Consider the following 17577-nt stretch of genomic DNA (forward strand, 5'->3'; position numbering starts at 1 on the left):
CAGTTAAATGCTCCATAGTGTTGTTCCCTACCCTCTTTCCTCATTTAACCTGATGAAACGGGAGCCTGGTCGGCTCAGGTCATGATCCCAGAATCTGGCTCCCTGCTCAGCGGGGAGTCTGCTTCTCCCTCTCCCTCTGCCCCTCCTCCTGCTCCTTCTCTCTCACTCTTGCTCACACTCTCTCTCAAATAAATAAATAAAATCTTAAAAAAAAAAATGATGAAACAGTATATTAGTATATATAACTATTTTCCTTTTAAGGTTTTACTAAGCAAATTAAAAAAAAACCAGCAACTATACCTCCTTGGTACAATTGAAAATTTTTTTTTAATAAAAAACTTTTATTGGTTTAAATTTTATCATCCCCGTATTTCCCAAATCCAGTGCTCTCTTCCAAAAAAACCACAGGATGATTTCTTCATCTCATTGCCAGCCTAAATTCACAAATATTTCTTTCTGCAAAGTCATGTTGACTGGATATGACAAATTGAATTTCTTTCTTCCACCCCCATAATGAGCATATTTTCTAGGCTACTCAGAATTCCAGGAAGGCAGTGCACAATTAAAGGTAAAATGGGAATTATGCTAATGGCACTCCCTGGGTAATCAACCTGTTCATTCTTTAGGAGGCCTGCCTCATCTCACTTAGTATTCAAAAAAGCGCAACTTCTGAGAAAAAGAAAAAATGAAGTTGCTTGCTTCTATAAAGATATTCTAAAAAGATGCATTCTGCCTTGTCGAGGAATGGAATAAATATCTTGCAACCCAAGTATACTTGAGCCTTGAGCACCTCTTACAAGACCACAGCAGTGGCTTCCTAATTGGGTTTCCTTCTCCGAGACATCCCTGACGTTGCTATTAGACGAAGCTACCTGAAGTAGAGCACTGATCGGACCATTTCATTACTCATTTGACCTCAATTTATTTTTCAAACCTCATCTTCTATTACTCCCTTTTACATACCTTTCGATTCTTCTCCCCATTCCACATCCTGATTTTTCCTATTTCCATGTTTTTGTTTGTACTCTTCCCACATTCTTATCTAACCATAGTCTGATTTTAAAATCCAATCGACCCATCAGAAATAGCTGTTCTCTTACCAGGAAATAATATTCATCTTCTCTGAACTCCTCCTAAAGCTTTATCTCCTGGGACACTTTGTTTTAGTAATATACATGTCTTATTTTCCTTGTAAGACTAGAAGTTCTTTGAGGTAAGAGACTATGTATGTGATCTACAGAGTGGGTATTTGATAATTAGCAGAATAAATTAAATCAGTAAGAAGTATCCAACATTGAAATGAAGCATCAAGGACATAGCAGAAAAGCTTAAATATGGTTCACCCCATTCACTGATTCAACAACTATTAAGCAAGTGCTATATGCTAGGCCCTGGGAATGCAGTGGTCAAGGAGACAGTGAGCCCAGCCTACCAGAAGCCTGCAATTTAGTGTGGTGCATATAGCTGTATATTCTTTTTTTTTAATGGAGCCTTTTATTCTCGGTCAAATATTTATTTTTTTAATTAACATAATGTATTATTTCAGGGGTACAGGTCTGTGATTCATCAGTCTTATATAATACCCAGTGCTCGTTACAACACATACCCCCCCCCCCCCAGTGTCCATCACCCAGCTACCCCTCCCCTCACACTCTCCCCTTCAGGAATCCTGTTTGTTTCCTATAATTAAGAGTCTCTCATGGTTTGTCTCCCTCTCTGGTTTTGTCTTGTTTCATTTTTTCCTCTCTTCCCCTATGACCCTCTGCCTTGATTCTTAAATTCCACATATCAGTGAGATCATATGATAATTGTCTTTCTCTATAGTCATACATTCTTAAAATGTTGAGATAGTGAGAGAACTACAAGCAACATAATCCTAGTTGAGAAACTCCTTTAGAAATGGGTCCTTCTTTTCTATAAGGCCCAGGTGACATCACACAAAGGACAATTTTTATTTTTTAAATGAACCATGAATATTACTTAACTATGAAGGGAGTTAAGATTACTGAAGGGAATGATGTGGGATGAAGTTGGTCATAATAATATCTCACATTTGAATACTTATTATATTCCAGGAGCTAGGCATTATTTTATTCATTTTTTAAAAGATTTTATTTATTTATTTGAGACAGAGAGAAGGAGCAGGAGCGGAGGGGGGCAGAGGGAGAGGGAGAAGCAGACACCCCGCTGAGCAGGGAGCTGACATGGGGCTCAATCCCAGGACCCTGGAATTATGACCTGAACTGAAGGCAGAGGCTTAACCGACTGAGGCACTCAGGTGCCCCTATTTTATTCATTTTGAGTCATAAAACTTGGAGGAGTCTTTCAAAAACAATTCTTCAAGGAATTATTAGTTGTGAATTAATAAAAAGGAAGTGGATAGGCAACCCAGGTGTTAGAAACAGTAGGAACAAAGACATAAGTATTGGAGAGACCAAGATGTGTGTGTGTTTGGGGAGGTGGGGATCAACAGATACATGGAGAATGTCTAGTGCTTTATTATGCATTAATGAGAAAAGAAAGCTGATTAGCAGAGGTTGGGGAGTTTAATACAAACCCTTAATTCTAATCCTGAAACAAAGATCTGCTAGGCAAGAGGTATAAAACGTTTTTTAGCAAGAGCACAGATATAGTAAGAAATCCTGTGTTGTATGTAACTGTTGGAAATGGAAAATGCTGGAGGCTGGGAGTTTTGCTAGAGGGCTGTAATAATATAATCACAACTAAAATGCGTTCTTACTGTGTGCCACGAATAATGCTAATCATTTTATAAACATGATTCAATTCTTCCAACAAATCCACAGAATTAATTATTATTATCAACCCTCCTTTAAATGTGAGGAAATGGAAGCTTATAGAGCTTAGCTGGTTCAAGTTCACTCTGCTAGTAAATGGAAGAACAAATATTAGGACTCGGATCTGTCCAACTTCTAAGCTTATGTTCTTAATCACTGTACCAGCTGCCCTAGTATTACAATTACCAAGAATATAGCAACAGAAATGCTAATAATCCCTTATGTATGTATATAGCTACACGGATTATAAAATACTTTTACCTAATTTAGTGCGTGATCCTCACAACTACCTGCTGACACAGACAGGGGAGGTTATGAATGTGGCTTTACAGAAAAAGCAAGACTTGGAGAGGATCACTACCTTAACAAGGTCATATGCTTAGCAGGTAACTGGCAGAGCTAAAACAAGAACCCACATCTTCAGACTTCTTGTTCAATGTTCTATTAGCACTCTTGTTCACTCTGCTCGCACATGACTTCATGAAGTGATTTTGTTCTCTGCCATGTCCTTGATGTCTAAAACAGTACCCAACACATAGTAAGGGCTCAATAAATATTTGCTCAATAAGGGAATGAATATGAGATCCCATTCGTATATAATAGTGCTATTCAATGTGAACTATTATCAGGCCCAAGTTAATAATGCTATGGCTGTATCTATTTGGTTATGATTTAAATGGGCTAGTGCTTTCAGCAATATGTCAGATACGAGTTATGCTTAAGTACTTACTAGAAATGGCTGAGGAGGTAAAAGGCCTCGTGAGAGGGTCACACAGGCGAGTGGGAAGGGATAAGGAAGTGGACACGGGGCCAGAGCATACCCACAGACTACCACCCTGAGGAGGGGTATCACTCGTCATTTGGGGGCAGCTGTTGGAGGCTGACAGTCCAGAGGAAAACTAAAAAACCCTCTTTATAATTCAATTCACATATTCAATTGTAATTTAAAAAGATTTATTTTTTACAGGTGACTGAATGATTAGAACCCATTTCTGTGGTTAGCACAATTAAAAATATGAAAACAAAAACAAAAAAAAATGCTAAAACAGTAGCTAATATTGTATACTTTAAAAATTGAGTTAAATATACTTAAATATTTGAAGAAATAAAGTTTACATTCATTAAGCATTTATTCTGCACTGTGAGCTGTACTAAATGCTTTATATATATTACTTCCTTTGCTCTTTACAAGCCTATGAGTGTTTGGTGGTGACACCCGTAGGTGCAGAAGAAGAAGCTGGTGCTGACTGACATACCTACTGCCTCTGGGCATATGGACGGACTAGTTAGCCTCTTTACACCCAGTCTCTTTTTTTTTTTATTTTATTTTATTTTATTTATTTATTTGAGAGAGAGAGAGAGAATGAGAAAGAGAGAGCACATGAGAGGGGGGAGGGTCAGAGGGAGAAGCAGACTCCCTGCTGAGCAGGGAGCCCGATGCGGGACTCGATCCTGGGACTCCAGGATCATGACCTGAGCCGAAGGCAGTCGCTTACCAACTGAGCCACCCAGACACCCTAGACCCAGTCTCTTCTTCTGCAATGTGGAAATAATAATACTGTCTCTCAAAGGCCTGGATGTAAGTGGGACATGAGACCACATTCTGAAGGCCTCTAAGACAGTGTTCGACGTAGTAGAATCAAGATTCAATCATCCCCTTAAAATTCAGTTTCAAGGGGATATTTTGATGGGAATATTCATAACTACTAACAATACTATAGAAAAAATTATTCTAAAATGATTTCCTCTTATTCTCCCCACTCCCTCCAAAAGATTTATATTACATTCTATAAACACATAGAATTAAGTACTAGTGTTTACTCTTAGCTACCATGTGTCAGGCACAAAGATATATATTTCTTATTTAATCTTAACCCTATGAGGTGAAATTATTGTTACCTTTCTACAGATAAGTAAAGAGATGATAGAAGAGATAATGTATTATCCAAGGCGCTATGTCTAGAATATAGTTATGCTAGGATTTGAACAGAAACAGTATGGGTCTGGGGCCCCTCTGTCTACCCTGGGTCTTAACTAGAATGAAAATACCCAGTGCTGGCAAGCTTTGGCCAAATGGCTATTGGTAGGGAGTCATTACCTATCCCCATAATCTTTTCAGATAGCAAGTGGTCGATATAAGTGAAAATTTTGAACTTGTATAGCTTATGATTCAGCAAGTGTACTTGGGGGAAATCTTTGCTATAGAAATAAAAGCACTAGTACCTAATATTTCTCTCTCACACACACACACTCATAATCTTTATTTTGGTATTCTTTTACTGGCAAAACATTGGAAAGTCATCTGAATATCTGTCAGTTGGAAAAAAAAAAAGTATAATAAGAGTGTATTAAAATATGGCCATTACATTAAGCAAAAAAAGCAAGTTTTTATTTTTATTTATTTTTCTTTTTAAAGATTTTTTATTTTATTTATTTGACAGAGAGAGAGAGAGCACAAGCAGTGGGAGCAGCAGGGAGAGGGAGAAGCAGGCTTCCTGCCAAGCAGGGAGTCCGATGCCAGACTCGATCCTAGGACCCTGGGATCACGACCCGAGCCGAAGGCAGACGCTCCACGGACTGAGCCACCCAGGTGCCCTGAGAAGCAAGTTTTTAAAAAATGAATAAAATTGGCGCCTGGGTGGCTCAGTTGGTTAAGCGACTGCCTTCAGCTCAGGTCATGATCCTGCAGTCCTGGGATCGAGTCCCACATTGGGCTCCCTGCTCAGCGGGGAGTCTGCTTCTCCCTCTGACCCTGCCCCCTTTCATGCTCTCTCTCTCTCTCATTCTCTCTCTCAAATAAATCTTAAAAAAAAATGAATAGAATCTATTCCAGAAGGATGTAAAATATGCACCTCAAACTTAACCTACCTAAAATAAACCTCTTAATTTCTGCTTCCCTGCTGAAGAACAGCTATTCTTCAATGGACTGTAATAAATGGCACCACTATCTACCTAATTGCTCAAGCCAAAAATCTAGATTTATTCATGACTCTCTTCTCAGCTCCCACATTTAATCAATCAAGTCTGATTCAACATCCAGAACACCCAGAATCCACTCACTTTTCTTTGCCTCCAATACCAACCCACAATCTTCATCTAACTGCAAACGAGTCTCATGTGGGTCTCCACCTTCTACTGTATTACTATTACCTTCCCGTAGTCCATTCTCTACCTAGTAGACTGTACACCGAGTCACCTCATTCCCCTTTACTGGATTCCAGCACACATAGGCTAAAACCCAAACTTCTTACTCTGACTCAAAGATCCCCACCCCATTACCACTCTCCAGGCCCCCAATATGCCTCTAACCATATCCCTCCAATGCCCCAGTGCATTCTCACTTGAGAGTTATTTCTGTCCCCTCTGCAAAGAAAGCTCTTCCCCTTCATTTTTGTGTCTGGCTTCTTATCATTTTGATCTTGTTTACATTTCACCTTGTCCAAGAGTGCTTCCCTAACACCAGCTGAAGTGGTCACAAGCTGCATTCCCTATTTTAATTCTCTGCAAGGCACTGACCACTACTGATAATTCTCTTGGTGTATTTATTCATTTATTTCTTTATTAGAATGTAAGTTGAACCACAGTAAGGAGGCTTCTGTTTTATTCACACCTATCTCTAATACCCAAGCCTGCCTAATGCATAATAGGCACTCACTGAATGCTTGTTGAATGGAAAGAATGTATTATACAATTGAGTTTTTACTAAAAGAGGCATTATTCACATATAGCTGCTTAGTTTTGTGGTAGAAAAGGAAAAAGTATGAAAATACTAAACAGTAAATATTAACTTCCTCGGGGAGGTGGGGAAAGGAAAATTAACTTTTTCTTCCTAATAACTCTGCATGGCTTGATTAGTTACAATAAGTATGTATTTCTTTTTGGAATTAAAAAATAATTCGGGTGCCTGGGTGGCTCAGTTGGTTAAGCGACTGCCTTCGGCTCAGGTCATGATCCTGGAGTCCCAGGATCGAGTCCCGCATCGGGCTCCCTGCTCGGCAGGGAGTCTGCTTCTCCCTCTGACCCTCCTCCCTCTCATTCTCTCTCTCTCAAATAAATAAATAAAATCTTAAAAAAAAAAAAAAAAATAATTCAATGAATAAAAAATGTAAAGAGAATGTAATATTCCCTCAGCTGAGGAGATACTTGATTACATAGCTGGTTAGTTAATGTCTGTCTGTCTAACTCTAGAAGCAGATCAATGTGATAGCAATCTTGTACTAGTAATTTCTCCATTAATAAAGTAATTGTTTAAAGATACCTGTGATCATAGATAATAGGTACTAACGTGTTTTGAAACTATAAAGAAAGAGGTACTGATGGTTACCAGAGGGGAGAGGGATGGGGAGATGGATTAAATAGGTGATGGGGATTAAGGAGTGCACTTTTCCTGACGAGCACTGGGTGATGTATGCAGTTATCGAATCACTATATTGTACACCTGAAACTAATATTACACTCTAAGTTAACTAACTGGAATTTAAATAAAAGCTCAAAAACAAAACAAAACAAAACAAAAAAACCCACCAAAAAACAAACAAACAAAAAAGATAATTTTTCTAATAAATTCTGAAATGCCCAATTAGGACAAACTATAGATCCAGAAAAAACTTTAAGGAACTTTGAGGAAAGCAATATTCATATGTTAAGTTTTAATGTGTTTAACATTATTTTATATTACCTTTTTTTTTCCTTGTGTCTTTTTTCCTTCTTTTTTTTTTTTTTTTAGGGAAGGGGGGGGGGGGTGGGGGGGCGCAGAGGGAGAGCGAGAGAGACAATCTTAAAGCAGGCTCCACGCTTAGCACGGAGCCCAAAGCTGGGCTCAATCTCATGACCCTGAGATCATGACCTGATCTCAAATCAAGAGATAACACCTTACACCAGTTAGAATGACAAACATTAACAAGACATGAAACAACAAATGTTGGCGAGGATGTGGAGAAGGGGGATCCCTCTTACACTGTTGGTGGGAATGCAAGCTGGTGCAGCCACTCTGGAAAACAGTATGGAGGTTCCTCAAGAAGTTAAAAATAGAGCCACCCTATAACCCAGCAATTATACCAGGTATTTATCCCAAAGATACAGATATAGTGAAAAGAAGGGGCACCTGCACCCCAGTGTTCATAGGAGCAATGTCCACAATAGCCAAACTGTGGAAGGAGCCAAGATGCCCTTCAGTAGATGAATGGATAAAAAAAGATGTGGTTCATATTTACAATGGAATATTACTCAGCCATCAGAAAGGATGAATACCCACCATTTGCATCAACATGGATGGAACTGGAGGGGATTATGCTAAGTGAAGTAGTCAAGCAGAGAAAGACAATTATCATATGGTTTCACTCATATGTGGAACGTAAGGAATAGCACAGAGGACATTAGGGGAAGGAAGGGAAAACTGAAGGGGGAGAAATCAGAGAGGGAGACGAACCATGAGAGACTCTGGACTCCAGGAGCCAAACTGAGGGTTACAGAAGGGAGGAAGGTGGGGGGATGAGGTAACTGGGTGATGGGTATTAAGAAGGGCACGTGTTGTGATGAGCACTGGGTGTTATATGTAACTAATGAATCACTGAACACTATATCAAAAACTAATAATGCACTATATGTTGGCTAACTGAACATAAAAAAAAAAGTCGGACGCTTAATTGACTGAGCCACCCAGGTGCCCCTATTTTATATTACTTTGTAATCCTACCTCAAATACTTCCTAATTAGGGAAATTCCCTATTTAACAGATTCTATGAATTTGGAATACCAGATAGTGAAAATCAAAAATGCTAGATTTTGGAAAAAATAATCATGACACATCCATTTAAGTCACTACATGCTAATTAGGAGCCGTCTTACCTCAACAGAAGACGGGGAGCTTGACGGTACTGGAAAGGGGGTAACAGCCATCTGATTGACTGCATCTTCATTTCTGTGGACGTGAAAATAGGCAGAATCAGTACACAGCAAATGCTAAGTTTCTGGCTCAAATTACAACCATTTCCTCTGTTGAAAATGTATACAAAGCACCTTAGAATAAAAATATGTACAAATACATACTGGTTTTAAGCATGCAAAGCGATTAAGCACAAAAAGGGATATATTACCCCAGGGACACTAGGATATGGTTATGAGAGACAGAGAATGATGATGCTAGGGGTTAGCTAGATCTTGCTTAATAAGTCAGGTGCTCCTAAGGATCATTTTGGAAAGACATCAACTCTTTCAGCACTGTGGAGTATAAATTTTTCAAATGGCTGTGTTTAACCTCTAGGCCCATTAATGTCCAGAGCATTTTGTTCTTTGAACTGGAAAGGTTCCCGGCCTCCTTACTTGGGTTCTAACTTTGTTCTGCCAAATGAGGGATGATGGGATGTGTACGACAGGCCCTCCATGGGTGGACACTGTGAGGAGGAGTGATGGATGGGGAGAGCGGAGATCCAGACAGATGATGCTTTGTGGGTTAATTCTACTCCTCCTCATCCTAATGGAAGCAGAGATGGTGGGAGCTAAAACTTCATCACCAGGGTCGCAGGTACAGACAACTCCTACAATACCAGTTCTAATTATTTGGACCTATTTCCATGACGTTACCAGCAAATGATAAGCAGTGATTCTTCTGTGGGAGATCTAACCTTTACTATTTATTCATGACGCAAACCCAGTATCATTATCTCAAGGTTTATGTGACATTTGACTTTAGGTTTCACAGTACAAACCAAGGGAGATCACAAAAATGCTTCTTCCTGGTATGCAAAGATCTAAGACTGCTCACAGATCTCTCTCCATATGACCAGTATATTCAGGATAGCCACTACCGGATTTGGAAGGGCACTCAAAAATCCAACCCCTTTACTTCTCACCAACTGGAAAAAGATCCATTGGTCCATGTCATTCCTGCTTCGGTGTTTTAATCCTATCACTGCCCTTACCTGAAATGCCTTTCTTTATTAAATTTATAATCCACCTATCCTTCCCCTCCAGTGTGAGTTCAATAGCCTCAACTAGATGAATTATTCCCTTAAGTCAAAAGACCATCTATATATTGATGTCTTCCAAATTCACATAGTTAGCCCAGGTCTTTTTCTGAGCTTAATATCTGATCTCTAACTCCTACTTTATATCTCCGTTGGATGTCTTACAAGTATTTCAAATAAAATAGATCTCTTATTCCCACTCAGTCACCAGAGGGTTCCATGATCAATCCTCCTCATTTGAGTCAATGTCAACAATGTCCACCCAGTTATTCAACCAGGAACCGAGGAGGCACTCTTGAAACCTCTAAGCCCTCAACTGTATATCCAATCAAGAAGTCTTGTTGATTCTACCTTCAAAACGTATCTTGAGTCTTTCCACTTATTTCCATCCTATCCTATGACAAGCTATTATCATTTCTTTTCTTTCCTTCTTTCCTTTCTGTAGGCTCCATGCCCCGTGTGAAGCCCCATGTGGGGCTTGAACTCAGGATCCTGAGATCAAGACCTGAGCTGAGACGGAGAGTTGGACACCCAACCAACTCATTCACCCAGATGCCCCTAGTTATTATCATTTCTCACCAGAGTTAATATAAGAGCATCCTATTTGGTCTCCTTACTTATATTCTTTATCCTTTCTCCAATCTTTTCTTCACCCAGAAGAGTTATTACGGTTCTAATACATAAATCTGATTATATTTCTATCCCCTGCTTAAAATCCTATGGCCTCTTATTACACTTAGGATCAAGTCCACAATTGTTAGGGAGGCTGTAAGGCCTTGAACAATCTTCCCCAGCCCCCATCTCTGGCTTCCTCTTGTTCTCTCTTCTCCTGGCTCACACTTTGCTCCAATCCAGCTACATGAAATTTCTTCCCATTTCTCAGCTGAGCTAAGCTCCATCCACCTCAGGGCACTATCTAGCCCCATCCTCCTCTGATCTGCATGTCTGTTGCCCAAATCCTTTGTCTGATTTATGTTCTTATTTCTTCTTCATAGCTGACCACAAATGTCATTCATTGAAACAAGCCTTCCAGGAGCTCTATTGTATGTGTATAGCACCCTATACAAAGACTGCAGTTCTGTCTCTTTCGTAATTTACCTAACTGATCTGTATGAAATGTGCTTCCAATCTGCCTTCTCCTAGATGGTACACTCCAAGGACAGGAAGCATGTCCTTCCTACTCTCTTACATTATCTGGGGCAATCAGTGCCTGGCAAACAGTCTGTACTTAACATAGTTGTTAAGTGAATCGAACTGCAAGAACTCAATTGAACTGCAAAAATTCTAGGCTGATGTAAATTCTTTGTGGAATGAGGTAGAGTCTAAATAAACAGATGAAGTCTAGGTACCATTTCTTATTCTAACCTTCTGAGATTCTTGTATTATCTAGCATATGAGCCAAACCAAAGCAAAAGGGCGAAAAACTAAAACCATAAAGTGACAGTGCATGAAGAGTATCTCTGTTTTTCTCTGACAGTATTACAGATGCCTTGAGCATGCACTGTTACATTAAGAGGTGGCTATTGTTTTTCAGGGAATACAATCCATTCCTCAGCAGTTTGCTCATACACAGAAGAAGTAATCAGTTACCTTTGGATAAGTAATTGCATTTTCAAAGTGGTAATTCCCTTTCGCATTCATTTTCCTTCATTGAGTAACACAACAGAACTCAGCTCTACCTCAGAGCTAAAAGCCAACAGGACCTGTCTGCTCCAGATTCAGAGCTCATGGGGCAGAGTATACTTGGCAGTAATTAAGCAGATGGCTTTTCATACCTCTCTCAAAGGTTACTAGCATTAAATATATGGCTGCACATAAATTCTTATTGAGAAGTCATGATTACCTGGACCAAGTTACTTCAAATCAGCCAAGTTATCCCTTCATAATTTAATGGTTTTCTCTAAATTAGTATGACTTTAATGGCCTTTAAATTCCATATTAATTTTTTTAAACCTCACAAAATAGAAAACTTACAATTACTCTCAATGGAGAGAAGGAAGCTGCTTTAAGAAGTTACATTTCATAATCCTTTATAATCCACTTCCTAGGGAGTGTTCACGCACCTCCACATCAAGCAAGCAAAGACCTGACAATTTTAAAGAGAAATGAGTAGGAAGAGGGAAGCCAAAGGAGAGAAGGCATTTACACTTCAAACAAGCAGTTAACCTGAATGACTTCTGGGGATCCTCTGACCTCTCCTCTCCTATGATTCTCATAAAGAATAAAATCTGTTTGCTTTATAACTTCCTTTTCCTTTCCAATATAATTAATATAAGTTTCTTAGGCCCAGGTGCCCCATACAGGACACAATCAGAAATTGTAACTGCTTGTTGGTATTTTTATAATTATCTTTAACAGCTGTTGAGAGAGATAACGGAGTGCCACCATGGGTAAGGGAATAGTTTTCCAGAGTACAGAACTCTGCCTGTGTGTATGTCTGTTATCATTGCATTTGCCATGTTCTATTAAAATGATCTTTCTCCTCCTCCAAGCCCAGGGATGGGATCTTATCTCTGCATTCCCCTAGCTTGCAACAGGGTACCTGACAGAGAGTAGGTATAATATATTTCACACAGAGTGTAAGCAAACTGACCAAACTCACAATGCTAATGAATAGCAGAGCTGAGATTCAAACCTGGCAGTCTAGTTTCAAAATCTACTCTTTTGACTATCACACTACAGTGTTTCCCATTTTAGCAGCCTCTTCCAGAACTATATATATCTTCTCTTATATACCCAAGCTAATATTCCCAAACCAAAAGTCTGACTAAGTCACAATTTACTCTTCAAGCTCTTTCATAATTTTCCTTAGGGTAAGAAGCATGAAAGGTTCTGAGTTTGTTCACTCTATCAACTTTTCATACTTAAGTTCCAAGTCTCATATCTTCATTACCTAGTCCTTGTATAGATATTATGACTGTAAAGTGCTTTAAAATACTTATCAAACACGATAGTGCAGGGAGCATGGTAAAAAAATACAGTGGAGTACAATTCCCTCAGTACTCTTCTGCGATAATGATTAGAGCTGTTCATAAATCCTCTGGCTTGTACTTTTCTTCTCCTTTAAAGGTGAGTCACTACTTGAACCAAAGACTTGGTAATCATAGAAATATATGTTGAGATCTTGCCTTGGCTACCTGAATGACCAAGATGAGCTGTGAGGCCCCCTTGCTGAACCCTGATGGACATGTAACATGATAAAGCAATAAACCTTTGTTGCTTCAAGCCACTGAGATTTGGCTGGAAGTTCACTGAAGCATAACTGAGTTTATCCTGACTCAAACATGCTCTATACAAGTTGATTCTATAATAATTATCTTTAAGAGTCATGCTTCTACTGTATTCAAAATAGCTAAAAACTGGAAACAACCCAAATGTTCACATAGAGGAAAATGGGCCAACAAATTATGGTATGGTCGCAGATTGGAATATTACTCAGTAACTGAAGGAACTATAGATACACCTAACAATATGGGTAAATCTTGAAAAAAATTATGTAAAATGAAAGAAACCAGACACAAAAGGATTAATCCTGTTTGATTCTATTTACATGAAGTTCAAGAACAGTTTAAACTAATCTATGATGACAGAAATCAGGAAGTGTTGTCTCTGGGGCCCAGAGGGACTGACTAGAAAGGAGGACCAGCAAGCTTTCTGGGATGAATGAATGTTCTATATTTTTGTTTTGGGTGATGGTTACACAGGTGTATGTTTTGTATTCTCAAAACAACAAACTGAACACTTGAAGTCTATTGTACTGAGTGTAAATAACACCCCAATTAAAAAATTAATTCTTTGTTATATCAATGTAAGACAACCATGCTATTCTGGGAAGAAACCTAGAGTGAGGCAGACCTAGGTAAAGGAACAGATTCTATCACTAAGATATAAGCAAGATACTAAACAACTTTTTATTTTTATTATTTTATTTTTATTTTTTTTAAGATGTTATTTATTTGACAGAGAGAGACACAGTGAGAGAGGGAACACAAGCAGGGGGAGTGGGAGAGGGAGAAGCAGGCTTCCTGCTGAGCAGGGAACCCGATGCGGGGCTCAATCCCAGGATCCTAACCTGTGTCGGGCTCTCTGCTCAGTGGGGAGCCTGCTTGTCCCTCTGCCTGCCACTAACCCCCCCCCCCCCCGTGCTCTCTTTCTGTCTTTCTGACAAATAAATAAATAAAATCTTTAAAATTGGGATAGTATCTTCTAACAGAAGTGTTGTAAGATAAGGTCAATGTCAAAGCACCAAAGCACAATAACAATTGTTAACATTTACTGTTTTATGGTTTCATGATGTTCAGTCTCAGATGCTTAAATTTCCAGGGGCTAAGAGTGCTCCATTACCATTAATTCATTCAGCCATTAACCCTTATATTCAAAGAAATCACTAAGTCTGATGGTTTCATTCTAGACTTCATTTTTTCTTCTCTTTTTCTTTAGTCCCATAGCCCCCATCCTAATTCATGGACTTTTCACGTTGTCTGTACTACAGCAAGAGTAACCTTACTGGTTTCCTTGTTCTGCTTTCTCTATGTCTCAGTCAATCCAAATCACTCCCTTCTCAATTATGAAAAACACCCCCTTTTCAACAAGCTTGAAAATGCAATCTGAATAACTCAGTATCACAGAATTCCCCCTATAGGTGCTTGTTTTGCCTGTTATATAATTATTTATTTGTATGTCTTAGAAGTTCTTAAAGATTAAGAACTTCCTCCTTAACTCTATGGTCCTATTAGCATCTGACATATAGAAGGTACTTCACAAATGCTTGAACTAAATTTGTTCATGCAGTTTGGACTCAATGCTTTCCTGTGGAAATCTACCCAGGTATCATTAACTAGCTTTCGCTGTTCTCACTTCTCCAGCAGTAATCTCTCCCTCCTCTGCATTTCTAAACTATTTAGATAGCTTTTCTCAGTAACTTCATTCTATTCTTCCGAGAATACTTTACTGAAACCTTGGAAGCACATACATGTCATATACAGGGATTTGTTGATAAAACCCTATACGCTTATTGCTCATCCATCAAAGTTGTAACCATAATTCAAATTGTAAATCTCTTAGGATTTCATTAACATGTTACTTGAAGCATTTATCCAACAACTATTGACTACCTTCTTGGGATAAATATGAGATACTCTCTCCAATATACCCTCTAAAAGAACACAACAAATTATGGTAAAAGAAAGATTAGTGGGCTACAATAAGAACACACTTATCCTTCAGGAAAGCACGATGAGCTCATGACAACAATTTATGAATGAGGAAAAGAAAATCTGATGTAATGGGTGGTATATGTATGTGTATGCAGAATGCCTTAACTTTTCATTTATCACAGTCAGAGATCTCTCCAAGGAGCATTTCTGTATCTTTTCAGAAAGTTAGTGTGTTCCATCTAAAATCCATATGGAGTCTCAAAGGACCCCAAACAGCCAAAACAATCTTGAAAAAGAAGAACAAAGTTGGAGGTCTCACCCTTCCTGATTGCAAAACTTACTACAAAGCTAGAGTAATGAAAACAGTGTGGTACTGGCATAATGAGAGACTTAGAGACCAATGAAATAGAACAGAGAGCCCTGAAATAAACTCCCACATATTTGGTCAAATGATTTTCAATAAGGATGCCAGAACCATTCAACTGGGGGATGGGGGGGAAGGTGGCAGGAAAGCTGATCTTTTCAACAAATGGTGCTGGGAAAACTAGATATTCATATGCAAAAAATAAAGTTGGATCTTTCCCTTATACCACATTCAAAATTAACTCAAAATGGATCAAAGCCCTAAACATAAGAGCTAAAACCATAACACTTTTAGAAGAAAATATAGAAGAAAAGCTTTGTGTCATTGACTTTGGCAATAATATCCTGCATATGAGACGAAAAGCACAAGTAACAAAAACAACAAACAGATAAACTGGACTACATCAAAATGAAAAACTTCTGTGCATCAAAGGACACAATCAACACAGTGAAGAGACAACCTATGAAATGAGGGAAAATATTTGCAAATTATAGATCTGATAAGGGTTTAATATCCAGAATATACAGAGAATTCCTACAACTCAACAAAACAAACAGCCTGATTAAAGAACAGGCAAAAAAGTTGAAAATAAATTTCTCCAAAGAAGACATACACATGGCCAATAAACACATGAAAAGACGCTGAACAGCACTAATCAGCAGATAAATGCAAATCAAAAAAAAAAAACACAATAAGATACCACCTCATACCCAATACGATGACTACTATCAAAAAACCCAAAAATAACAAGTGTTGGTGAGGTTGTGAAGAAATTGGAACCCTTGTCCACTGCTGGTAGGATGTCATATGTTATGGCTGCTATGGAAAACAGTATGAAGGCTCCTTAGAAAATTAAAAATAGAATAATTATATGATTTAGCAATTCTACTTCTAGGTATATATCCAAAAGAAACAAGAGTAGAGTCTTGAAGTCATTTGTACTCTCATGCTCATAGTAGCGCTATTCATAATAATCTAAAGGCAGAAGCAACCCAAGTGTCCCAAGACACGTGAATGGATAAATACAGGTATATACAAACAATGGAATATTATTCAGCATTAAAAAGGAAGTTCTGACACGCTACAGCATGCATGAACCTTGAAAATATTACGGTGAATGAAATAAGCCAGTAACAGAAGGACAAATGCTGTATAATTCCACTTTTATAAGATACCTAGTATAGTTAAATACAGAGACAGAAAAGTACACTGATAGTTGCCAGGGCCTGTGGGTGGGGGAGGGAGAATGGGGAGTTATTATTTTTTTATTACCAGGTACAGATTTTTATCCATCTGGAGATGGATAGTGGTTGTGGTTGTACAACAACATGAATATACTCAATGCCACTGAAGTGTACACTTAAAAATGGTTAAGATGGTAGATTTCATGTTATACAGATTTCACAATTTTAAAAAATTACACGAGACCAAAAAAAAAGTCCAAGTGTGATGAGAATATATTTGAAATACTTAAGACTATCACTTAAATATCATTATTGTCTCTGGATTGCTGTGGATCCTGCCACTTGGAAATTCACTTTCATTAAACCCATAGGATCTTATTTTATGCCAACAAAACAGCACTATATCCAAAACAGAAGTTATGTGCCTGAATTCAGCCTGGATAGCTGAGTAGGTAGATTTCATTTTGTTTTGAAACCTGTTCTAAAATGATTACAACTACAGTCTAGTGCCTAGCACATTGTTTAAACACACACACACACACATACACGATGAATAAATGAGGAACACATGAACACAGCTAAACAGGCCTAGATATTATTTTCTGATTGTACTAAATACAGTGATGTAAGACACTTGAGGATAGGAAAAATAAACTCTACATTTGTTATATTAATCGGGACACGACACTGAATTAACATTTGGCTAGGAAAGTTCAATATAAACGAACCAGAAGTCACATATAAAACAAAGGACATTATATTTCAGTGGGAGCAAAACTCCTTTCTGAAAAGATTCCAGGAGATATTTCTAACTCTATGAACAGACTGAATAGTTTTCAATTTCCAGCTGGATGAAACCACCAAAATAGCAATATGCTGAATCTGAAATAAATGACCAACAATAGAATTATGAACTTTATTTACTTGCCATTCCAAACAATGCCAATCACTAATGAGGGCTGTTGGGAGTAACTGAGCATCCAGACCCACATTTCACAAAGGTGGCCCCAGGCAAGTTCTAAATAATTATTGCCAGTTGTGCAGAGGAAAAGGTGGCTCATGAAATACTTGGCACTGCAGGTTGGCGGAAGGGTTGATGTGGGGAGCATAGGA

The 17577-nt window shown here is 38.4% G+C and overlaps 1 protein-coding gene across 2 annotated transcripts in view; it reads right to left on the bottom strand.

Moving 5' to 3' along the window:
- The window catches only part of PATJ (PATJ crumbs cell polarity complex component), a 346204-nt gene that overhangs the window by 96566 nt on the left and 232061 nt on the right, over positions 1-17577 (bottom strand). For both annotated transcript variants that reach the window (XM_032427605.1, XM_032427611.1), the window contains exon 30: positions 8643-8715. In XM_032427605.1, the coding sequence (XP_032283496.1) occupies positions 8643-8715 (73 nt within the window). The remainder of the gene's footprint in view (positions 1-8642; positions 8716-17577) is intronic.

This window comes from Phoca vitulina, unplaced genomic scaffold (assembly GCF_004348235.1).
Source record: "Phoca vitulina isolate PV1807 unplaced genomic scaffold, GSC_HSeal_1.0 scaffold2, whole genome shotgun sequence".
NCBI classification, from domain to species: Eukaryota; Metazoa; Chordata; class Mammalia; order Carnivora; family Phocidae; genus Phoca; species Phoca vitulina.